Here is a 27,437-nt window from a genome sequence, read left to right on the forward strand (position 1 = left end):
AGGTGACATTTAATGGTGAAAATTATGACTGTTTCAACTTTTTTCAAACCGTAATTCGGAAAACATAATTTTAGATGACCACTGATAATATTGGGGGGGGGGGGTTGAGAAATCTTTTTCTCAGCTGAAGAACTAAAAATGCATTTGTACACCATTTTGGTGATGTTAGGGCAAGGGATTGGGTTCAGGAACTCTCTTACTGCAACTATTTGAAACTGAGAGTTCAAAAATTGCAGTATTAAGTGATCTCCAAAAATATTAAAGAGAGGAGGCTTTGGGGTTCTCCCTGGATTTTTTTTTTTTTTTTTTGAAATTGAACTTTTGTACACAGTTTGAATATGTTATTGAAGGGACGGAGTTCAAGAACTCTCCTTTGGAAACATTTCAAAACTGAAGTTCCAAAAACAGTTTTTGCCAATCTCCAATGATGTTAGGAGTTAAGGAATTTGGAGGACTAAATAACACACATGAGAAGGTTTACATAAAGAAATTAATACACCATAATTATTGAAGAATTTAAATGGCAAAGAGCTTTTTTTATCATGATAGGCAGGCAGCAAGAACTGTCCTGATCAATTTGCTTAATATACAGTGGCCGCTGATTATATGAATCACGTTTATTCTAATCAGTTTTTGATTCCATAAATTGGACGATTTAATAAAGCTGGATTTTGTTGTTTTTGACAATTTTATGCAATAAAAACATTCCGTTGATTCAATTAACCACCGATTTAATTAACCAGTGTCTACTGAACTAAATGTTTGATATAGTTTCTTTTGAAAAACATAAAATATTCCAAGTTAAAAAACCTTTTAATGAAATTATTAGCTTTTTTTTTTGTTCAATCACACTTTATAGAATTTGGGGGGTGAGCAGAAATTGAACTTACATAATAGCATCAAGACTCCAAAAAATGAGACACATGAGTACAAAAATGGGAGGTAAAAGCTTGACATATCTGTAAGAAAAGTAAAAAGAGATGAACAAAAACAAAGTAAAATACATACATCTAAAATTTTAAGCAGTGTCTCAAAATTTCAAGAGTGCACACATCATCATACCTAACTAGTTCAACAGAAGAGATCTCATAAGTTAAAACAGCTCTATGCCACATAAAAGTGTTACAGTGCTATTACCATATGGAAGAGAAAAATTTACTTTTACAACTCTAATGCTGCACTGGGCAAAGAATATTTTCATATTTTCAAATCACTGAATAATTACTGCACCCACAGAAAATGAAAGGTACCAAGAGTTCCAACTTTTTTCTTTTTTAAGTGCTTTTTCTTATATTAATTTATCATCATTGTTGTACTTTGCTTTATAAATTGCTGCTTTGCACATTTTTAAGTTAAAGTTCCTTATTTTTTTTTTTTTTTTTTTTTGTACTTGAAGTATCAACAGTGGCATTCTTAAATTGGGCGTCATCTGGGGCCGTAATTTGTGGTGTCATCCTGTTAACGTCCCATCAAAAAATGTTTTAAAGTTTTATATAAAGATTAAGCTCATACAATTTTCTGTAACAAATTTTTATTTCTGTGGTGTAAGGAAAATTTTCATAAAAATACAAGCACAAATTATTATAATTATGAGAGCATGTTACTCACAATTTGCCCTAGATGCAACTTAATACTGTGCTCCATTTTTGGTGAAATTTAATAGCTTCATATAGTCTTTATATACTCTTTATATACATATCATACAGTATATATATTTTTAATATTTTACAAAATGAAGAATTCATATTCTCCATTCTCTTAAATCTACAAAAGGTGTTATTCCTAAAAGGCTGACACCTGGGATGGCCCACTTCTCTGCCCTCCCCTCTCCTGTAGTGACAATAATACTGCTCTATGTACATATTTCTACTGCCTAAAGCTACAACTCAAACTAACTTGATACAAAGTATGAAGTATGAAGCGAAAAAGGGGGGCTTGAAACAAGCGTGAACACTGAGACCACTGGTCTGTTGTACTGTCCTCACTTTGACCACTAAGTAGAGCTAATAACCAAAACAAGTTTCAGCAGTTGCCTAACTGATATCTTAGGCAGATCTTAGGGATCCACGAAGTGGTATCCTAAGCGCTCAAATCTTTGTGCAGAGTAGAAATCGCATTCACACAGCACATGAATTGAGCTTTCATCAGCCATATGGCATCCTCTGCACGATGGATTGTTGGTAATATCCATTAGATTAAGATGCCTATTAAGAGAGCAGTGTCCAGTTAGTAACCCAACAACTTCATTCAAAAGACAGGGATCACAACTTGGTAAGCCATGTTGACTTGAAACAACATAGTGGAGTTAAAGTGAATATATCATAAATCACATGAACTCTCCCCCAGTCTACCAAACCATAATAGAAATAAAGCAAATAGTAAAAGTGAAATAGAGTACATAAGTCAAAAAAAAAAGCTGAATCAAAATACCTATACTTAAAAGCATAAAATTTTAAGACTAAAACAAACAAGAACTAATTGTAAGCCCAATAGTAGAAAAACATTATTTCGCAGTTAAACTTTACTTAACTATTGAATACACACACACACATATATATATATATATATATATATATATATATATATATATATATATATACATATATATACATACAATAGATCCTTGTTTTATGTAGAGTTTATGTTCTACAGAAATGTTGTGCAAATTCAAACCGCATAAGTAAAGACTAAATAGTAGTGTTAAAATAAGGGTTAGTTTCCAAAGATTAAAAAAAAACCTTTCATTCTAGTGATTAACAAATATATGTATAATAAGTTTAATGTGCACTTATTTTGATACATATGCACAACCCGAATAAAGAAAACATGAATAAAACTAGTGTTTATAAAAAAAGTGCTGGTCAAGATATTCTTTTGGCAGTCATTAATTTTCTCCGTAGTTCTTTCGTGGGGCATTAATATATACATGACATTCACATAAATTAAAATAAAAGGCATCAACCCTTAAACCTTATGTAATCAAATCAGGGTAAGAAGAGGGTCAATTGTGGGGTGAATTTTAGTTAGAAGGGGAATTTAAGTAAGAATATTTCAGTACATACCTAATTATAGAAAGTTGAGAAAATGTTAATAGGACCTAGGTACACCAATGATAGGGAACTTTTAACCAGGTTTTAAAACCTTAAATTCTGCAGACGTATTTTCTTTCAGCCACAACTTTGTTATGTGGCATCTAAAGTATGGCAAAACTTCAAATCCGTAACTAATATAGGCAGGAGTTGATTTCAACGTAAATCTTCACAAAATTCCAAATTGTGAAAGCGGTCACTTCACAAAATTTTAATTCTTAAAATTTGAGCTTTCAGAAAATCTTCTTCTTAAAAACAGTTCTTTCATCACATTTAAGCTCAACCCATTCATCTGAAAGCAAAACATCAGTAAGAAAAAAAACTCTTCAGCTTCCAAGTCATTCCCAGTGAAGTCCTTTAGGCCAAAGGGATTTCACATTAGATTTGTGATAGCTAAACATGCTCTGTATAATAATGACAGGATTATTTCACAAAAAACAGCATTATTTCAAGAAAAATACCTAAAATATAGTTCTTTTTTTTCACAAAAAAACGGACCAGGAAAAAAAACTCCTGATTAACACCTCAAAAGAAAACCCTGATAGGTATAGGCTAAGCTAATACAGAGGTCCTCCTACAGGGATAAAAAAAATCAAGTACATTTCAAGGTTCAAAAAATATTTTTCAATGCACTAAAATAAGTGTATGTAGCACAAACATCATATGTATACATCAATATCGAGATTATAGGTAATAAATACAGTTTTTAGAGTAAGTAGAGCAGTCAGAATTTAATTTTTGAAGGATGTTTTGATCAAAGCATTCTTCTTCACAACAACAAGGGTGCCCACCAGAGGGGAGAGGTCATGGCACACACTGCGGCACGGAAACTTTAAGGGGGGTTGTTTTGAAGGGGCTCTTGGGGTTCTAGCTCTTGATTGGAGTGCTTCTTTTTGTGACGTGTGCCATTGCTGTATGGGGAAAGATATAGTGGGTAAGCATCAATGCTTACATGAATATAAAATAACACGCTAGGAGTGACAGCATGGCTTATAACGAAGGGTTCTGGGGGTTCACCTCCCTTGCTGTGCCTCAAATGGTACTCATTACTAATGTCATAGTTTTTCTCTCATTTTCACTCATGTTGAAAAAGTGCAAAATTAGCAAATTTAACTGTGCATGGAAATTTGTCAAAAATTCCATTTGTGTGATATCTGCAACATGTATAATTCAAAACTTTATATCATAAATGACTTATATATATGACATATAATACATAGGACTTAATTTCCTCTAATCAATAATAATAAGAAGAAGAAACGATAAAATTATACTTAAAGAGGATTTCTGAAAATTTTACAAATGTGTGAAAGTTGGCAAGTATTTGATATGCATAAAAGGTAGATGCTTTACTCTAGGCCACATGCAGAAAAAAATTGAAACAAATATTTACAGTTTATACTAGTGTGTGCTTGCACTAGGTTAAACTATAGTTTCACTATTCTTGAGTCGGGTAATGTGGGCAAAGTGAAATAGTTAAGATAAATATTTTTTTCAAGCTGAACAAATTGAAATTTTTTCTAAAAATAATGGTACTTAAAGGAAGTACAATATATTTTTCTAAAACTAGCATTAAAAATTATTTTATAATTTTGCAGTAAATTTGCCCCTCCTGAAAGAAGGTGGAAAATTTTCACTTCTTTTTTTGATGGGGTAGGTGAAAAATAAAATTTTTTCTGATGGAATATTTTCTATTCATTTATTGAAGATATTATTGATCAAATAAATTAGCAAACAAAAGAATGAATAAATAAATGAAAAAGAAATGAACAAAGAAATAAGTAATTATATGCCAAAAAATAATTCAGTGAATAAAAAATAGTGAATGAATGAATAAATAAGGGAATTGTTAAATGAAGCAATGTAATAAAACAGTTATAAATGAATAAATAAGTTATTTGATAAATTATTGAATAAGTAAATCAAATGAACTATTTCACTTTGCCCCACATGCACTTGACTAACTGTACAAAACATTAAGTGTGTTGCGGCCCATAGCCGAAAATTTTGTGACCCATTCAAAGCTGTGTATTAAGGCTAAAGGTTACCTTGAAAAATTGTTAACGTATTTGACGAAATAATGAATTCATATTTATTTTGAAGTTAGATTGTAATACAGAATTAAAGTCATAATGTATCATGTGTATCCAAGTTACTTGTCACTCTGTACAAATGAAACTGTCTTCTAGACATAGAAAAAGTAAAAATTTTGATTTGTTTTCTGCTACTTGTAAATTGACAAACGATTCCACAGAAAATCTTAAAAATGATACCTTAAATAAGAAGTTTGATGAATTGTTGACAAAGTTATGGTGTTGTCATTTAAAAAAAATACATTTGAGAAATAATGTATATGATTTTTGAAAATTTAATCACATGACCAATTTAAAAGTCAACCATATATCAAATGAAAAATTTTGATTCGACTATATTTGATATAGTAAAATACATAACTATTATTCAAAACAAATAAAAAAGGAAATAAAGGATCAACATTGCAGGAAGTCAAAACAAAAAATAAAGAAATTATTCTAATTATAAGGTACCAAAAATATTAGGAACAGTATTAATAATCCACCTACTAAAATAATAATGCTTTTTAAAAAGCAAAAACATTGAGACATTTTTCTATTACTTGTGAAGCAAAAGAAGATAAATAAAACTAAATTAATATAACTTCATTAAATTGCAACCTTCTCAACTGAAAATATAACCTGAAAGTAGACAAGCTAATTAATTAACATCTTACATTGCAATTGTGAGCATTATTATAATTTTGAAAATTTATCACATGAAAAATTTAAAAGTCAAACATACCATCAAATGAAAAATGTTTAAATAAATACTTAAAATATAAACATTTAGTAGAAATATAAGGATCAACATTTCATGAAGTTTAAAAAAAAAATTTTTTTAATAAATTTTTATAATTCTAAGTTACATAAAATATTAAAAACATTACGAAACAACACTATATCAAAACACAAAAAGCAAAGTCTTCCCATAAAATCAGAAAAGTTGGCAGGTATGCAACAAGCAGTTGAAATTTGGACCAAGGTCTCTTCTGATCCCCCCCTAGAATGCATTCTTGCACACATGAAAGACCAGTGTATAATGGAAATAGTACAATATGCAACCCTAGATTAACTAAGTTTAATAGTAGTAATATAAACCTTAGTAACCTTTGATTTTTGTGAAAAGTGAAATTAATAACAGCAAATGGATATAATACATGTAAAAAAAATAAATAAAATAAAACTTACTCAATATTAAGGAAAAGCTCCCACGCCTATGATATACAGCAACTGAAATACTGATAATTCCCATAATGGTAATACCCAACAATGCAAGAACAAGAACAACTTCATAAACTCTGGACATAATACCCTATTTAAAAAACAAAATCATGCATTTAAAATAAATGAAGCAGAAATTTCTATACTTATTTCCATTGCTTAAATCAAACATACATATTTCTTAACACTAGAATTACGGAAGGTGTCATTTTGACACCAACACACTTTTCTTGCTAACTGCTCCATGGTATGTTCATAAAATGCTTAATCTCAAGATTTTTTTTAAACCAAACTAAAGGGTTTATTGACACCTGCCATCTAAAAGTGTGGGCAGATGTCATTGTGACCCCTTTGAGAAAAAAAGAAATGCAAATACATTCATTGACAGAGAAACAGAGCAGAAACTCAAAAATACCTTTCGGAACATATCATTGCAAGAATTTGAAGCATTGATAATGTTTTTGTACATAAAAGTGAGCATTAGCCACTAGTTTCTGAAATGCAACTAAAATAGTGCTGGTTATTTTAATGGTATTTTAAACTCCTTTTAAATACTTCATTACATGTAATTAAAATCTCCATACCCTTCAAATAGACTGCATTTATTATAAATATGTTTATTATTACTGATTTTTACATATATATAACATTTTGTAGAGAACTATGCAGATTTTTTTAAAGAGTCAAAACGACCCCTGCAGTATTTCTAGATATACAAAGACTGCTGTAATTCTAGTGTTAAAATAATTTTAAAAAGTTTCCAAAAATAGAAGAAAAGTATTCCGCAAAAAAGAAGATACAATCAAAAGCTATCAACTATTCTACAGGAACTTAATGTATTTAATTTTTCTGAAAGCCTTCTTTGAATTGTTAAACAACCAATTGTTTGACGCTTCCCATAAATGCTGAGAAGCTTAGTTCTGGACAAGAGCTGAATACTTTTGCTGCAAGCATGGCGTGAGACGCAAGATTCTGGCGAATAAACCTGTTCAACAGATTCACTTTTTGATCCATTATTAAATAATGTTAGATAATTGGTGAGTTGACTAGAAGATTTCAATCAACTTTACTGACAAACTCATATACAAAATCAATAAATTAAATTTCTTTGACAAAACACAAAGAGAACAATGAATGTTTAAAAAGTTTAAGCAATGCAATCTATGCTCTGCCTCAAAGATATAGACATAAATAGTTACACTGAGATCAAAACAATTTTCCGTTTCCCTTTTTAACATAGTTTATTTTAACCATAGGACACTAGAAACATTTTTATAGAATTATACACCACTAAAGAAAAGTCAAAAAGTACAAAATAAGATAAACAATTATTTTCAATTAAACCCTGAACCAAGAAGGAGAGCTGTTGGAATAATATTTTATAAGATGGAAGTTGAAAAGCAGAAATCAGACAGTTAAAATGGAAATTCTAGGAATCAATTGTTGAGAAAAGGAAAACATTAATTATTAAAAAAGTATTTTATAATATGCTAAAAAAGTAAAAATAAAAAAAAGCTGTTTTGAAACATTAGGAAAGTCGATAAAACTTAAGTATGACACTGACAAAAATAATACAAATCAAGGGTTCCCAAAGTAGTTACCACAGTGAGAGCAGAGGGGTGAGAAATAACCACGGCATCAAGATATAAGGCAGTGAGAAGCAAATGCATGTAAGTGGATTTTTTAAAGCAGGGATCTGTCCAGGATTTTTTACAGGGTGTTTTCTGTGAAAAATCCAATAATTTGAATTTTTTTTTCTTTCTTTTTTTTTTCCATATCGTCGCCAGCAACAGTAAGATATCTTAGTGTTAATTCTGGGATTAGTTATTTTACTGTAGCTCTGAGGAGACGATATAATGTTTGTTTCAACCTTTTCAGAACTGTCCATCGACAAACTGAGAAATGTGCTTCAAACTTAAAACCTCTGTCCAAATGAAAATAGTGGAGAGAAAAAGAGTGTTCTGGGGTGGAACCCATTGCAAGGTCTAATAATCATTATTAATGAAACTCATAGAGAAATAGGAACCATCATCCAGGTCAGGGTTCCTCAACCTCTTTTTACCTAAGGTTTTTTAAGGTTAGTTAATAATTGGACACTATAATTTAACCTATAAAAAATATTGATGTTAATAATTTTGTGTAGCAGAAATAATTAACAATGCACACAAAATCTATAAAGTAGAAGTTTTTTAAATTAAAAATTTAAATCTTAGAGTCAATACGGTTTTTTACAACTGCATTTTACTGGCCATTACTTCCTAATTAGGAGATATGATGACATTCATGCTAGTAAAGTTGTGTTTCTTCTTGGGGAGTTTACTGAAAAGATGTATTATTACTGGCTGAAATTTAAGTTTCAATACTTTTGGAATACAACTCTTCTCAGGACCAATAACCCTTCTCTCATTTAGAGAACTCCCAAAGAAGTATACAGTCTGAAGCTCACAGTCTTCATTTTACCGCACCCATATTATATAGGAAATTAAGTTAGCCAAAATTTTGAGACTAAAGAAAAAAAAAGAGGTTGGTCGTATTTCGCTATGTGCTTCTATCAATGTTAGGCAGTATTTCTACTTTTGCATAGCTAATACTTAAATATGAGAAAACTTTCAGCCAACATTTTTTTTAACTGGAATATTTTTATCACCGTCGTACAGTGGTGGGCACGCGTAGACTGATCAGCAGGCATCATGGTCCCTACAGGCATAGGGTTGGGGAATCCTGATCTGGGTGATCTCAGGCAATAATTGTTTCAGGTAAAAGAAAAAAAAAATTTGCCGCAAAAGAATGTAGTAAAAAAACATTGCCTTGAAATAGCATATGACAAAATTTACAGAAATAACTGCAATCAAACATCCAATTTAGGAATTGATAGTCATTTTGAACTACAAAGGATAGAATTTTTTTTCAACTGTATACTGAACACTGACAATGATACAATCAAAATCTCAAAAAATCTCAATATTAATATTATTCTTGATTGCAAGAGATGGATGGCTTTAAAGATAGTTTTTTTTTTTTTTTTGTTTTTTTTTTCTAAAAAAAATTTTGATATTATTTCACTTACATTTTTTAAGTTTAGTCACTACAAAATGAAACACATTAACATTTGGTAGATATGTTTGAAAGTAGAATCTCAAGAAAAACACATGGCCAGCAAAAGGATTAACAAAACTTAAGAGTACATAAGAAAAAATTACACAAAAGATGTAGGGATGATGCTTTAATAAAGAGTTAAATTAAGATTTGCTGTACATAGTTAGATAATAAACACAGAACAGTCGATCATTGCTAAAACTGGCGATTATATTTAAGTGAAAGGACAAGAACATCAAGTTTTATATTAATCTCTTGATATTCCAACTGATAGTTTTAGTACATATGTAATATATATTTGCATTTAGCACATTCCCCCCCCCCCCCCCTCCTCCCACAACTCCTGACTGGACACACCTCCTCATGGGATTGATGGCATGAGATGAAAAGCCAGTGACATGTTAAACATATCTACAATTCTCTAGGGAAAAGAGAGAGCCTTACTAGAAAATTGACACTAGACTGCAAGAAATTATACAAATAAAACAGGACATATATGCAGTATGTCTGATAGTTATCTATGATAAAATCCGATCATATGAATCCTCCATCCTAGATGTCAAGGGGGTTAAGAAGGCTAGACAACACAAAAATGACTTTAAAACACTATCAACAAAAGAAATTGGAAGAATAAGCTAGTAAGAGGACAGGCATCAGAAACTCTCTGAAAAGAGCTTTGCCCTCCATGCTCCGGTGTGAAAGAATAATAAATACAAACATTATATTGAAATGCGTAGACTGAAACGATGCTACTTTAAATGAATAAAAAATGCGCTCATAATTATGTTTTATTTTCAGTAATTCATGAAATTTCTAACTAATAATGGCAGCTAATGGTAGATTTTGGTATCAAAGTACCAGTTTTCAAGCAACAGGGTCAAATTTATTGAAAAAAGAAATGGATAACTTACCCTTGGAGATCCAGGAAAACCCTCAGCTTCAATGAATAAGTGAGCAAATGGCAACAAAATAAAAAGAGCAGTGTTGGAAAACAGAAATATAATGCGCCATAAACCTACAAAATCAATAAAAATTTTAAAACAATATAACTTTAATGTAAAATTAGCAAATGACATTATGATTACAGCGGATATGCCACAATTCCTAACTCTTACTAAAGCCAAAAGGAAAATATTTTACACCATTTACATCATAATGAAAGGGTCACTTTTTATTTTACAGATAATTTTTAAATGAACAAGAGCATAACTGCTTGTGGGCCATTTAATGAATAAGTCACTATTTTGTCCCACACCTAACAGCCCATATACACTGGTGGACAATTGCTAAGGACAGATTGCAATAGCTGCATTTGCAACCACAAAATAGAATGCAAGGAAATATGGAAATTAGCATAAGTTCAGTACACAGTAAGAAGTGTTGTGAGTATGCAAATTTTAGACTCACGACATTTCTGGTCACGTTATGGCGCTGATAAGTGATTACAGGATTCAGCGCGTGATGACCATTGTTTTTCAAAAGCAAAATTTGACGGGAAAGAATCAATTGACAAACTTCCATTTTTCGGTATGCTTTCCCACATCCCTTAGATGATTTTATGGGTACATGTTGCCAGGGAGTTCGACGTCAGCCACAGGGTAGTTTCTAGAGTTTGGAAATCATTTCAAACAAATGGAATGTGTAGCAAATATCACAAGGGAGGTCCTGTATGGTATACGACGTCAGCAGAAGATTGATAGTGCTAGCAACAAAAAGGAACTGGCGCAACACAGCTACTGATGTAGCAAAACCGTTTCCTGCTGCTACTAGCAGGAAAATATTCTAAAAAACTGCAGTCAGACATTTGAATGAAGTAAGACTATACGCCCGTCAGCTTGTTTTGTACATCCCATTGTCTACAAATCAGTATTTTGCTCGTTTGTAATGATGTCTTCGCCATTGCATTTGAAGAGAAGTCGACTGGACTTGTGTAATATTCTCAGATGAAAGCAGGTTCAGTCTGTCATCTGATTGTGGACGACAACTAACCTGGCATGAGAGTGACACAGCCTACAAGCCGGCAAACATAAAAGAAAAGGACTAGTATCCTACAAGTTGTGTCATGCTATGGGTAGGATTATGATCAATGGCCGTACATCACTTATGTGCTTCCAAACAAGACTATGACGGCTAGTGATACATTAATGTTGTTCTACTGACTCATGTTCATGTGTTCTGTGGTGCTGTGGGCGATAAATATGTTTTCATGGATGGCAACGTAGCATGTCATTAACAATCGCCGTCCAGGAGTGTCTAGCTCACTCAAAGTATTCAACCTATCGGATGGCCAGTTCGTTCTATAGATCTGAATCATATTGAAACTGCTTGGGATGCTTTACGGAGCAGTCTTGCTGGTCGACAATGCCCTCCAATGAGCAAGGAAACTCTTACCCGTGACTGACAGAAGAGTGAGATCAATTACTAAAACAGCTGCTGGATAATGTTGTGTAATACATCACACGACATGTGGAAGCTTGCATCACTCTCCATGGTAGCCATATCCCATATTTACATATTACACCGGAATGTTTGGGGGGGCGGTAATTACATTTACTCACTTTTAGGTATTCAGCTCAAAATGATCATTTCCCCTTTTGAACACTTTTCAATGCCTTCTGGCTTTCAGAAGACAATAAATTATTGTCATTGCAATGTTCTAGAGTTCTGGCATTAGTTTATTTCACTTGGCATCGAACTACACTTACTTTTTTACGCACTACATAGCCCACTGGAATCCATCCTTAGCAATTGTCCACCAGTGTAATGATAATAATTTTATAGGGCACTGAACAAAAGTAAGAAAACATTAATCAACCAACCATATTTTATGATTTCTTAAGTAACTAAGTTTTGTTCATTACCCTTATAAACTAATATTTTGAATGAAATATACAAACTGTCACATGTAGGGCAAAATGATTTTTTTTTTTTTTTTTGGTGGAATGGCCTTTGTGCTTTTTGCCTCTGTGATAAGACTGAGTACTTAAGTAACATAGTAGATTCCTTACCAGGGTGTCTACTCAAAAAAACTTTTTTAACTTCCCTGACTTTTCCAGGTTTTCCATACCCCAAGCAAAATCTTTCCAGGTACTTTTTAGAGGTACATTTTAGCTACTTTCTAATGTTCTAATGCCACTGAAATAAAGAAACCAAAATTTGCTTCAAAAATTTCACTGCACTTCAACATTGATTTTACTGTGTCATAGGTATTTATATTCAGTTCAACATTTGCAGCCTCTGCCTCTTTAACGAGGACTTTAAGAGTGGCAAAATGTCTAAAGCCCTTTGTGCGACAGCCCAGCTTTCTACCCCACGAATTAAACAAAATTGCAGTGGGAAAAACATGTTTTTGCTGACATATTTAGTTTGTTTGGCTCTGATTCAAGGGGATTTGTTTCAAAGCAATTAAACATAAATTAACAAACACATCTCTACAGAGATAAAGAACTAAACAAACACCTATGTAATACTGAAATTGAACAATAATCTATAAACTAGTTCACCCTCTTATCTTAGTTAATACGAATAGCTTCTCTATAACTGGTATAGGGAAACTAAAGTTTTTTATTGGTAGTTTCAGAAGCTATCTAACTACCATTGTCGGGGGGGTGTAAACTTCTCAACTCCCAAAGGTAAACTGGAATGTGCAAAACTATAGAATAAAAAGGAAGAGTTGAAGAACTGGTTTATAAGCAAAGAAATATTTTCTTTTAGTAATTTCAAGTTGCATGAATTTCTGACCTAATTTATTTTACTTAACTGACGAAAAGGAAATTTATTTTACTTAACTGCCAAAAAGGAAAACAAATCTTTTGAAATTGGTTATAATTTCAAAAAAATTAAAGGTTTTCTGCACACAAAAGTAAGATTCCCTGACTTTTCCAGAACAAAAAATTTCCCTGATGTTTCCAGGTAAATAACACCCTGCCTTACTGCCTTTTAAGTCCAAATTAATGGCGTCTCATTTTATGTTTGAATCAAGGCAACATAGTCAAACCTGCTCAAAAGGTCCAACATACGGTCTCAGAATGTATAACATACGACAATGAATGCTTTATTATGCTTTAACTCTAACAATTCTTAACTAGGGTCAAGCTTTTATTGAGTAACAGGATACTTAGATGTCAAAGGTTAAACTTATTTCACTATTAGAAACAGATGAAAGAAAAAAAATAAAATTTCTTCAGGTAATATTTAAATCACAACAAACAGTAGTAATAAAATATGTGAACTACATCTTATAATAAATATTCTCACAAACCTTGTATCAAAGAGGAGTTCAAAAACTGTATATAATAATTCCCAGGATAATAAAGAAGAATTTCATTGGTTATAATAGATATTGGCAGAAGTAAAGCCGCACCAATTGTTATACTTAATGCAAAAGTACATATCCATATCCTAAAAAGAAAGCATAACAAACCTTTCATTAACACATTACCAAACAAGCAAAATAATCTTGAAAATATCATAATATATAAATATCAAAAATAATTTCTCAATGATTCATATGAAAACCTTTCATTCATGTCAAAACCTTTTTTAACAAAATGATGAGGAACATTTTCCAAGCTTCATGTTCAACAGAGACAATTAGATTTCAATCAATTATGAAAGGAGGATTGAGTTAACTTATATAATTTTGAGTAGTGGATCTCACATTTCTAAATGCATTGAGAAAATACATTACTATCTGAAAGAAAAAATGAAGAAAAAAACTCGTCAATTAAAACAGTTTAAAATTTTGAAAAAGCAGAAAGCATATTGTATGCTGCCAATAAAAATTGGATTAAATTTTTCAACTTATTATTATTATTGACAATTTAAATTTAATAAAAAACTGGGAATGGTTGTTAGTGCTTTATAAAGTTGATAATGCATCGAATGCTTGTTTTTATCTGAAAGAAATTTATTTTCTTATAAACTCTCTTCTTGATAAACTTCAAAAAATGTTTAAAAAATGTCTTGTTTTCTTTTAATAGAAATAGCCAAGTACAAACATGTGAACTTGTTTTAAAAAAAAAAAAAATAGATTTAGATCTTTGATCAAGCAAAGTGTTTTCAACTATCTATTTTATTATTTTTTTAAGCTGACTGAGGAATATTTAAATAAGCTCATGGTTATAGCAGGGGGGTAAAAATTTCTATTTTTTTTTCTTTCTGGATTCCCTTGTTTGCCTGTTGTCATAATTGGTCTTCAATCAACTCTAATGCCAACACACTTTCCTAAATGAAGATGCAAAAAAACTCCAGCTCTCTAAGAATAATTTGGCCTTAAGAACTTTTCCAGTCAGGGATAAGGGAGATTTCTAGTCATTTACTGAATCATCTAAGTTAGAATATTGTTGAGTTGGACAATCAATTACACAGCCTTCTAAGGTTGGAGTCATTATATTACTGTACACTGTTCATTATATTTTCTAGATCTCATGCTACCAAATATATCAATAAATGATACAAAATCTTTCACTGATTCCAGCTTCCAAAGTGGACAGATCTAAGAACAAAGTTACTTGTTACTTAGTTGGAATATCTGGTGTTTTACAAAAACTGAGAAAATTTCTGGAAGCTGAAATTTCACTGAGAGTTGTTTCTATTATTTCTAACCTGTAGCATTTAATTTCATTTTTGCTGATACATGTAGTTAGCTCCACTTGACGAAGCTTTTTAAATGACTCTAATGCTTTGGGACCTATCTCAATACATCACTTCAACAGTGAAGCAATGCTATAAAATTATTTTGCCTTAATGAAATGAATTTTTCACTACTAACAAGCATTCTATCATCACAAAGATGTTATTAAAATATTTTTGCGCCTGCTAAACATTACAACTATTTCAATGTTTCCTTGTGATTGTGTATAAACCAACTTGATGTATTAAGTTACCAACATTTTTTTAGGGGGGGGGGGGTATGGAGAGACTCGGAAAATATCGTTTCCAACTGACAGTACATTTCTGTGGTACTGAAGCTTTTTTTCTGAAGTGCCATCGGAACTTATGAGCTTTTTGATTTTCATTAACAGCTCTGTAACATTTTACTGATGAGTTATGCTCACGGGGCCAATGCCTTTTCACTTTTCCTGACACCTTTCTTTAAGTTCACGTTCTAGGAATACATTCGACTGAACCAACATGGGAAGAGACACAAAACTTTGTGTGCTCTGTACTTCAAAAACTTAGGCCACTTGGGATTTTGGGAAGGAAAAATTCCTCCAGTTTCCCCTCTGTGGAACTGCACCTAATCTGACATCATAGAATGAGACGGCCATAACTCCTAGTTTTTCCATTATCTGTTAGTGCTTTGGCATCTGCACCACGAAACATCCATCAGTGCTTTATTTTATCATTAAATAATTTCATCAATGGTAATATCACATTTTTAAAAGATTGCCTCAATGAGGCTATATGTGGTAACTGTGGTTTTATAATAGTGTGATACTTAAAGTATAGGACAATTAAGATAACATCTGGTATTCTACCTATCTTTTCCGATTTAACAGTGTAAGATTTTATTCACTATGTACTATTTCACTATGTACTTTATATGTGCTATTTTGCATCTAAAATACATTTCAAATTTTTTAATGGCTGCATTTTAATAAATTTTTGCCTTTTTGTTACAATTTTTACATTTTTGTTACACATAGCAAATCTTCTCTAGTTGGTTAAGGGTGAACTAAATTTGGTTCTTTGAAATCATAAGTTTTACCTCAACCATTTTACCAGTAAAGGTTTATTAATGTAGTCAATATAGTGAGAATTTATAGTTCTAATTATTCACTAGCACAAAAAAAATATTTCTGTAACTGTATCCTATACAGTTCTACATGTTAGTTTCAGATGTTTATTAATGTTCCCATTTTTCCAGCAAAAAATTTAGTAATAAGAAACCAATTAAGTAACCAATAAAAATTGGAAAGCTTTGTTGCAGATAGATAATAAAAAGAGCATGCGGTTGAAGCAGCTATAAAGAACAGTTGTGCTTGCAAAGAAGAAAAAAATCCAAAATACAAATAATAACAATAATATTAACTTACCCTGTTCTGTAGGCAATAAAATCTTCATATACAACTAGTGAAAAAAAAACAATTCATTATTTATTTGTATCATAAAACATTTTAAAGCACCGTTTATAAAAATAAAACGACTCAAAAATTTTTTAAAGAACATTAGTTCATCAAAAACATATGTTGAAAAAAAGGTACAGAATCTCAGAAAAATTTAACATTTGACAGCAGTACGAGGAAAATAAAAAATCAGTAGCCATTGCTTAAACTACAGTTTAAAGTTAGATAATATTTCTGTGTTGCATATGGGCTTAAACATACATGAAACAACAGAACAGCTTAATAAAACAATGCACTTGAATCAAATAACGCATTTTCTTTAACTGCCAACTTAAGATAATCCAAAAGTTTTAAACAACATTTTCAAAGATTTTTACAAATATTTTGTATGGGATATACAAATACATGAGATCATAAGAAATAATATTCTGATGAATAAAACAAAGAACAAATTTTAAGTATTTCATTTTTGTGCTGAATCTTTCACAAGAAAAAAAAACTTTTCTTTTGTAACACATTTAAGGTAAGGAAAAATAATGATTTGCTTAAGCACTTTATATATAAATTAAACACCAACACATGAATCAAGGAAGTAGCCAAGTGTCTAAAAGCTCAAGTAATTCCCCCCCTCCTCCCCCCTGAATATGAGTTTCTTCATTTTTCTCAGCATTATTTCATTGTATCTACGGAAACAAGAACAGGATGGCATGGAATTGAATGAAAAGGAAGGCTAGGGCCTAGAAGGGAAGAAGAACACAGCACATTTTTTCAAAAGCACCTGAACAACCAACATTTAAATTGCTGGTTGTGGAATACAACAACTAATTCAGACCACCCAAAAATTTATCTTCTTTTTTTGTAAATTTTCAACAGTTTTATTAGTGCAACAGCTGAACTGCCATAAATATTAAGCTCTGTGTCCCAGGGAGCTCTCACGAAATTTTCAACAATGAAATTAAAGCAAACTGCAATTCTGTAATAGTGTGACTGCATAATGAAAAATATCATTAAATTATATGTTTTATAGGACAGGAGTGATATATAAAGGAATTATAAAACAATAAATGTTAAAATGAAAAAAATTCAAAAATTAATGCAAAGCATAATGTGCAAGAAGAAACTATTTTTCAATAGAGGTATGGCATTTCTGTGACTGTACTGCACCAGGAACGACGGCGGTTATGTTAAACAATGGCGTCACTTGCTGCTGTGTTCTGAGAGAGAGAATTATTGTATATATAACTTCCAGGGATAGAAAGAAGCTGTCAGTTGTGTGACAAGTTGCATCACACATATGTACCTTCTTGCTAAGAGAGAACTAAAAGTATAATGTAGAAAGAAAATGATTAGATTCATCACTCTCAGAATTGGTAGGCATCTAAGCCTATTATTAAAGAGCTCTGCTACTAACCACCTAATTTATAAAAATTCGTTGCAAAAAAAGAAGTGCAAGAGCTGCATTCCTGTGGACTTCCACGCAAATTAAGCCATGATCTGAGAATATATAAGATTTTACGGAGCAGATTTTATAAGGGTAAACTGGGTCATTTCAACACCATTTAAATTTTAGTGGTTTCTTCAACTGATTTTAATAGAATCATGGTGTTCCCTTCTCTTTCAAAAAACCGCGCACACGTTTTAGTGATATGTAAAAATAACTTAAGTGGGACCGACAAGTTTTCCAAACTGACCTTTTCATAAATTTGATAGGTACATTGAACAGCAGCCAAAGTAATTCTTGTGATCACAACACAACATGACATTTAGTTTCTTTATTGAACTACTAGCGATATCCGCACGGCTTTGCCTGTAGTAGAAAATTAAAAGATCATTTGGTTCGCCTGTATATTTACAAATAATGGAGGATGAATTTCTCGCCAAATTGCCATGTTAATTTGCTTGCCCATGTTACGGTTCCACCCAAGGAGGATAGAAGAAAGGGGAGACGCTCAAAGCCGTAAACTTGCTGCGCGCACTTGAAGCCGCGGACAGAGCGGGTAAGGGAAAGGAGAAGGGGAAAACTCTACCCAAGAAAGCAATGGTATTCAATGCAGTAATAGGGAAAACGTTCAGAAAGAGAAATAAATGTGCGGCACTTTTATAATTTTTATTGTCGGAGCAAAAAAAAAAAAACAAAAAAAAAATGCTTTATTTGTCACATACAACAATGAAAAAAGCTATTCCTTTCAAGATTTTTTTTTTCGTATTTTTATTCATTTTTGTTGTTAGTGAATGCATTTTTGGAATGTAGAGTAGTTGTTTATTTCCCCTCGATTACCACACAATTTCAGAAGCTTAAACGCATTTAATTAATGAAAAAGTATGTTTAAAACTGCTTAATTAGAATTAGAGTATAAACATATAAGAAATCCACTGTAATATTAAAATCTGTTCGCGTCTGTCTGTCTGTCTGTCTGAAGATCTATCTTCTCGAGAACCGCTGCAAATCGGGAGTCAAACGTTATACCGATCAATTCGAAATTTTCCAAAGAAAACAATAGGACCAATCTCGTAATTGTGCGAGTTTAATTAGCGGAGATATTAATTAAAATGTTAATTAACATAACGTTATTCGGGAATTTTATTTCTTTCCTGTTGCCATTTTGCATTTGCGTGAGCAAGTAAAATTCTAATAAATGTTTTAAAAGAGATTTTTTTGGCTGCTGTCCAAATCTTAAAACAACGTCTCCATCTAGAATTTCATTTTAAATTAGTTTAAAATTGGTTGCTCTATTCGGATATAGATTTTATTTTATCGCCTGTCCTTTTTTTTATTTTTTACATTCAACGTTCTTAACTCCTTTCAAGATATGAAAGTTGTTTCTTTAGCTATGTTTATTGATTGTAGTGTAAGTTTATCATTCACCGGCCTCATATTTTGGTACATTTAGGAAGTGCGACTAATTATGTTGATTTTGTTGGACTTTTTCCCGTCACATGGGTGAGTTTTCGAATTTTAATAACTCTCTTTTTCCTTCCTGTTTCTATTTTTGAAATACAGTTTGTATCGTTAAAAGAACATGTTTAATTAAGATTCTTTGGATTTCTTTAAGTGAAACAGAGTTGAACAAAAATATTGTTTTTAAGAATTTTACTAAAGTTTAATTCGAATCTGATGACTTGGTATTAAATTAATGTTGATTGGTATTTATTAAGTCCTAATGCTTTAGTTTCACGTAAGCAACCAAAAAGTATGTGTCATTTTATGTAAAAAGCTGATCGTAATTGTACATACAAATGTTTCAGATATAGTCTATCAGATTTAATTCAGTTTAATGTGAGCACAGATTATAATTGATAATGCATATATTTTCATCTTTTGTGCTAATTGAAAATACTCATAACTTGCATTATTGATAACTATGATTAACTTTAAAGAGATTTTTGCCAAAAATATGCTCTACTGGTGTTTTGCAAACCTTGCATTACGCGTGTTTATTTACTCCTTAGCGCTTTAGAAACTGATGTCAGAGTAATACAAAAACATCAATTGTACATCTCTTTCATTTTTTAAGTAGCCCGTGCAACGCCGGGCACGCAGCTAGTAAATTATACTAAAAAATGTGGATGCCTTTAATCTTAAATTTTGAACATTGTTTGAAAGAAGTACAGAATGTACCAAGTACAGAAAATGTCTTTATTATATGCAACAAATATTGACTCATTGAAAGTAAAACACAAATGTATGACAAAAATTTAAATTTCTTAAAAAATACGCTTAAAATAGCCAAAAATTTAAATAATTTTTCTATTACATTTTCTTTTTTAGTTCAAAATTTATGTATTGCTTAATCCATTTGCACAAATGAGACATTTTTACGCACTGTATTTCTGGAATATTAAACTTGTTTTTAATTGTGACACTTAAAAAATATGATGAATCATCATTATATATCATAATATTATGTAGCAAATTTATAGTTTTCTTGCATTTAAAAAAATATGTGCCATCCTCTTTTTTCTACGGTTCTAGTAGAGATATTTCGAACAAGAAATAAGTTATTCAAGTTGTGTTGCCAGGGTTGGCAAGTATTTCGCCACAAGTGAAAAAAAACACGGTTTTCCCCTTCCAGCAAGAATAGATTTTTTGCCAGTATTCTAAAGGGAACAAAAAATTGAATTTTTACAGACAACTTATGTAGTTTTTTTAAATTTTGCCCTCAGTACATTAATAAAAGATATTAAACATGCTTTAATTAAATTCTAGTTTTGGTTTTCTTTGACATCTATCTTAAAATAAATGTAATATTAAACTTGCTTAAACGAATGCTTCCAAAGATTGTTATTATTTTATTTTAATAAAAATTGATTTTACAATTTGTATTTGAGACAGGAAAATAAATTCAAAGGATGATTGTCTCAAAGGACTAGACATTACCAGTTCTCAACTACTTTTCCTCGGGTATCGATTTCCACAGTCAGGAGAAAAAAGATAATAATCTATATTATTTGACTATTTTTAAACAAAATTAAATAGCTTAAAAAGCTAAATGAAATCTGGGAAAAGAATAACAGTTTAAATTTTTGATGAGGTTGGTCGTCCTGCCCGCAAAGGGTTATTTTTGCCAGGATAGTGGCAAAAACTGGGAAAACAAGTACAACAGTTGTACAATTTGAATAATCCAATTGAAACTTAAATTAAAGCAGACCAAGACTAGGTTCTTCATTAATATAAATGTACAATTAAAACAATTTAAAGTAAACTAGGGGAAATAGATAATGATTTAAAACTTGCATATTGCGATGCAATGTTTAAAAAAATATCCTGATATACTGGATCCAACTGAATTTGAATGAGCTTTGACTATTTTTAGGAGTGATTGTCAATAATAAAATTTCATTTAGTATGAATTATACATTTTTATCACATTAATATTTCATACTATATAATCATAGTTGCCCTCTTATAATTTTTATTACTCTGTTGGCATTGCAAAATTTGCACTTCTTCCCTGCTAAAAATTAAAAGATGAGAATTTCTTATTTAATAGTTAGGACAGTTTAATATTTTATACCAAAGTCAGTGAGTTGATTTTTATTGCTTTTTACTCTCCACTTTCTTTCAGCATTCATAAAATAAAAAAGAAAAGAATTTCACTGAAACAATGGATTACTGTTCCACTGATGCAATTTAATATTTTAGGCACAAAAACATGAAAATTATTAGAATGCAGTTAAAATTACTATGATATTAAACACGTTATATCCAATCCCCATAAATGAAGCAAATCTAGTTTTGCCACTTTTGCAAATATGGGCAAAAAATAGTTTTGTAAGGACACTTTTAGAAATTTTTTTTTTCCTACCTTTGGCAGAAATGTGCCAAACCTATTTTTTAAAAAAATTTACTTATCTAAAATTTTACGTTTAAAAGAATTAGGCTTATAGAAAAATTTTACTGCATTATATTGCAACATGTTGTGGTGGAGATTTAAAAGGATTACTTTTGTTACTAAACGCAAATTATAAATAAATATAATAAATAATAAAATTGATAGCTAAAAAATTTCATTCCTATATCTTTGTTAACAGAACTCAATTCTACTTTCTCTAATTTTGTTTTTGCCATTTTTTCCACTGTCCTGGTATAAATGACTTCCTGCCTACAAAATGTCTAACCCTTTGTGTTACCCACTATTGCCCTTTAAAGTGCAATAATTTTGAATATAATAGTCTAAGTGAATTGCTTTTTTTTTCAATATTTCCCCCCCAATACCTAAACCATACATTTAAATATTCTTTTATAATGGTACGAAAGATATCCCTGGAATCTTGTTTTCTGGTCTGTTTGTACACCCGCAAGCAACAGAAGCGGGCATTTTAGTTAAATCAACAGAAAATATTCACTATTAAACACAGCATTCTAGGTAAAATAGCACTGATAAAGCCCTTCAAACCCGAATGTTTTGGGTAGACTTTACCCCGCGCCAGTTAAAACCGGTTACGATTTTAGCTTCAGGTTTTGTTGCGTTGAGCGTCTCCCCTTTCTTCTATCCTCCTTGGTTGCACCAAATGATAATTTGGTTATTTTTTTAGTCCACGTTATGATAATTTGCTCGGTAAAATGTTCTTAAAATTGGAATAGAAAAAGAACAAAATCGAATTTTTTAAAAATCGCTTTGTGGTGTATACCCCCATGTGACAAACTAACTCTGTACCAAATTTAGTGAAAATCGGCCAAACGATTTAGGTGCAATGCGCATCACAGAGACATCTGGGTTAGATATCCCGACAGACATCCAGACAAACTTTGAGCTGCATTATTAGTAAAGATATTTAAATAATATGGCTGACCTTCAGTGCAGCCTAGCAGAGGTGGTCACACTTTGTAGTAGGATGAGAAAAAGTGACATCCTTCAGACCTTTTGGGTCTACACTGAGGGTCAACCATTCTTTTTGCATGCTACTTGCATAGTAAATTTACCTAAGTAACTTATTTGTTGCATGGCTTCCACAGGGTTAATGAAAAACTTTTATTTTTGTTTATGAAGAAACAAAAATAAACGTACTTTTCATTTTGTGGTCATATATTTCTGCACACAGAGATTCAATACATAACTCAATGATTGTATTTCAAAATATATGTCCTCTAATATACAATTGAAATACTTATGACTAATGGTCATGCAACCATATAAAGCTTACTTCAAGATGAGGAAATTGCATATAATAAAGCAAGTAATTAGATAATCATGACTTTGACTACCAAACAATTTCCAAGAAAGGATGTGAGAATTTTCATCCTAAATTTCAGCTCCAGAGTTTTAATACTGCTCACCAAAAAATTCACAAGTTGCACCTAGGACTGATTTCCTTTCTTTTCTTTACAAGATGAAGTGGAATACATTCCCAATCACTCCTCATTTCTCAATTTCTAACTCATGAAGGAAATAAATAGTCATGGATAAAGCATAAAATACTCTAGAAAGTTGAATGTAATTTCAATTATCCAGATTATATTTGCATTCTTTGGTTGGTCTCAAGAATTGTACCCATGGTGGCCTGATCTGTAAGGTGTTTTACTCCAGACTGGAGGGTCCTTTTCTCCCAATCAATGGGTTACACCTTAGGTTTGAAGCCAGACTGTTGAAGATCTTCTGTGTTCACTAAGGATGACTGGGGCATGTTAAATATGTTATGGTCAAAGTCCTCCAAGTTGGGGTGCTTGGTCTTCTGCGGTTGCTTGGCTTCTGGCCTAGATCTAAAAATAAGTTGTCTTCAGAATCCCATCCAACCGGTTAAACAGGTAGTAGTAGATATGGGGGACTATGGAGTGTACTGGTAATAGTTTCAAGGATTTTGCCTATTTTACATTCTTTCTTGAAGGCTTTGTGCTAAGGCCTAGTGCAGCTACTGATACCAAGTTTCATGGATAAGTCTCTGGAAGGGTAAATACATACACGCACGCACACATATGTTATATTATACTACAAAAAGTTAATTTTAAAATGAATATGAATATTGAGCTTACCTCCTCTAAAGCTCACTTTTTTTATATACAATGATATCAGAAAATGGGAAAAAACAAACAAGGATATGAAGAGCAAAAAAAAGACCTACAAAAAGAAAAAGTGAATCAATATATAGTATGCAAAAGTGAAAACATCACAGTAGGCTTTGGGTACAGATGGACCGGTGCTAGTCAATCTATCAATCACACATAAAAGCAAAAAGTAACAGATGTCACTTTTGAACAGTTAGTAAATAACAACTGTTTCTGGCTAACGTCTACTACTCCATTAAAGTATCGTGCCATTTAGGGCCTGATCCATGGGAGTTAGGGGAGGGGGGAGGTCAAGGGGGCCATGACTCTTTTTAAGTGACGAAAGATAGCCTAAAGCTGCATTTTGAGGTCTTGTATCTTCAACAGTTCATCCAGATCCCCAGCTTATACACAAAATTGACTAATGAGAGATATGATGCCGTGCTAAGCACAGATTTGGTATCTGCACATTTTATTGAAATTGAGTTATTGTCACCAGGTGGTCTTTAGTAATTTAGTTTAGCTAAATCTCAAGTTTTTTGGCAAATTGTAAACACAAAATATTAAAAAAAGCTTTAGGAAAAATGTCATATCTGCACATTGCATAGTTTGCTAAGGATATTTTAATGTAAGTGACGAATACTAAGCCTTTTAAGTGGTCCAAACTCCCATTTTGGTGTGTATCTGTAAGGTGCATCGTCATATGTTGTTGTTTTTTCAGACTGAGTGTGAGGATTTATACCATAAAAAGGTAAAGGTTTTTTTTTAGAATTAAATAAAAAAACTCTCAGTTTCGAAATCCTTTTGTTTTTACAAAATCTTGAGGGTTTCTTGTAGTTTTTAACATTATTTTTACTGTATGTAAATTAATTTTACATAAATAGTACGCTTATTTTATTCTAAAAGTTGATTCTTATCAATGCCACGAATTATTTAGACATATTCTATAAACGTGCCTCCTTTAGGTACTGAATTTCTGAAAATAAGTTGATTTCTAGCATTTTATAAAAATATGAAGGCGTTATTTTATGTAAAATATAATAGGTACTTTGAAAGCATGTCTGGATAGCAAATTAATGTATGGTATTTTTGTATTGTTTATGTTTGGAATGTTCTGTTGAGACATTTCTACTTTTCATACATCGAAATTTGAGTAATTAAACATTTTTTTGGCTGAAATAGTTATTGATTTTGCGGATGTTTTCCACTTTAAACATCTCAATTTGAATCACTTTGCTCTTTTTTAGCAGAGTTTGAGAAAAGTTTTTGTTCGATGAAATGCATGTTCGAAAATAGCTTTTATTTTGATTGGTAGGATATTTCATTGGTGAGCTGTTATAGTAATTTGTTAATTTAAGCATTTTAAATACTTTCTAGTAATTTCTCTTTCTGTACAAAAACTTTCTAGTTTCTGGTATTTTTGAAGCATATATTCGCGATATTTTTTGTTGTGGTTTTATGCTGTTTTTATATATATATAGTGCTCTGAAGTGCTATGATCATTTTTTTATCTGAATTTTTCCTGTTGGAGATAAAAAAGAATCGCTAAGAATGATGTATGACATATGTCGGCATACATCGTTTTCTTGGCGCCAATAGGAAGAAGTCCCCAAGCGTGGGGTTTATGACATTAGTTTCATGAATAACTAATTCAGCTTCAATTGTTTTGCTTTTTTTATCTAGTGGGATAATACTTTACTAGATAAATATTTAGATTTTTAACATTTTCATTTTTCGAAAAGTTTTTGGGGTATTAATGTTTTAAATAGTAGAAACAGATTCATAGTTGTGTTTTAATTTGTATTATGAATAGCACTCTAATTTTTCTGCTCATTAACATGAAAAAAATCAAGTATGACACGTTCACGTGTATTCTGCTATGGGCGGGGTAAATACAGCATCTACAGAAATGAGTTTTCAAGATATTAGAAGAACTGCATTTTTTATTCAATACTAACAATAGGTAATGTTGGAATTCAATGTTTTTGTCTCCATTTTTTTCAGCAAAAACCGAAAAAAGCAAACCTGTACAATAAAACTACCATACATTAGACCACAAAAATGCAAAAAATTGAAAAATGCCCACTTTATCTGCCCACAGCAGTATTATGCACTGATGTTATAACTAACTTGATTTTTCTGTGTGTATAGGGAGGAAGGGGGTGCCAGGAAACTTTCACCCCGGGCGCCACCAGCTCTTTGGACGGCCCCCGGTAGATTCAATTTTTAAAAGGGCTGTGTGACTTTACATCAAATAACACAGTTAAAATCATTTTATAACTCTGAAATTTTTATAGAATTCTTATTTTACGATGTAAACTGAAATGGGAGGGCGCCATATAAAAATTTCAAAAGTTTATCTTTTTTGGACCACTCTAATGTAGAACCACAGAAACAAAAAATACAAATAGTTCAACGTATTTAAGCGGAATGAGAAATATTCTTGACATTTAAATTGAAATTAAAAGATACGAGTTATTTTTTTTTTCAAAATGGCGCAATTTATTGGTTTTTGTTTCATCATGTCAGACAAACAATTGACCAGAACAACTTTTACTTCTGAATTCGAAATTTTTTTAATATATTCTCAATTCCCGAGGAAGAAAAACAGTAAAAAATAAACTATTAAATAAATAATTAGCATTATTTAATGAAATATACTTTAAAAAAAAACAGAAAGCAAAATAATTTACGCTTTTACTTTTCTCATCATTAAATTATGGATTTAAGTTCATAGAATCTCATTTTAATGCATAATTACAAAACTAAAAACATGATTATTACAGTGTATTCAGTTATAATCCTGCTTCTTATTGGACAAGCTTGAGTTTTCCGGTAATAATGGAAGTCTATAGTTGCTATACGTAGAGCTGTGCTACCGGAAGTTTAGAAGTTTATTGTTACGCATTCTTCTAGTTGTCTAATACGTCGGGAAATAACAAATATCTAGTCAGTAATAGAGATGAAATTCTTACATATCAACTAGTCCGCAGATGATCTTCAGCTTCGATGAAGCCCATGTCTTATGTATGAGGTGGTTCTATCGATAACATACCTGGAAGGACATCCAACATCTAAGGGAGCTTGGTCAATGTTTTTCGCCATCCAGTATGAGATTGCGTCAACGCACGAATGGGTATTCCTTACTCATCTTGGATATTGCATGTTTGCGTTCTGCGTGTCAACTGCGTTCAAATTGAACTCTATTCAAGTAGCAATTGGACTTTATTCTGTTTCAGGATAGTAAAACTTTTTGCATCTTATGTTTATATTTTCTACACGATGATTAGACCAATTTTTTAACTTTATTGATTTTTTTTTTGTCGTGTCCATGGACAATTAAATGGCTCCGTGTCTTTAAGACCGTGTCCGCTAGCTGCAACGCATCTGTGCTGTAGAGGAC

The 27,437-nt window shown here is 31.5% G+C and overlaps 1 protein-coding gene across 1 annotated transcript in view; it reads right to left on the minus strand.

Moving 5' to 3' along the window:
- Window positions 1-27,139, minus strand: part of LOC129231623 (protein Lilipod-like) — a 54,759-nt gene extending 27,620 nt beyond the window's left edge. The window contains exons 1-5 of the mRNA XM_054865988.1: window positions 27,090-27,139; window positions 13,743-13,882; window positions 10,393-10,496; window positions 6,353-6,476; window positions 891-959 (exon numbers count right to left, since the gene is read on the minus strand). Coding sequence (XP_054721963.1) covers window positions 891-959; window positions 6,353-6,476; window positions 10,393-10,496; window positions 13,743-13,882; window positions 27,090-27,139 — 487 coding nt within the window. The remainder of the gene's footprint in view (window positions 1-890; window positions 960-6,352; window positions 6,477-10,392; window positions 10,497-13,742; window positions 13,883-27,089) is intronic.
- Window positions 27,140-27,437: the final 298 nt, after the last annotated feature.

The sequence above is a fragment of the Uloborus diversus genome, chromosome 10, assembly GCF_026930045.1.
Source record: "Uloborus diversus isolate 005 chromosome 10, Udiv.v.3.1, whole genome shotgun sequence".
NCBI lineage: Eukaryota > Metazoa > Arthropoda > Arachnida > Araneae > Uloboridae > Uloborus > Uloborus diversus.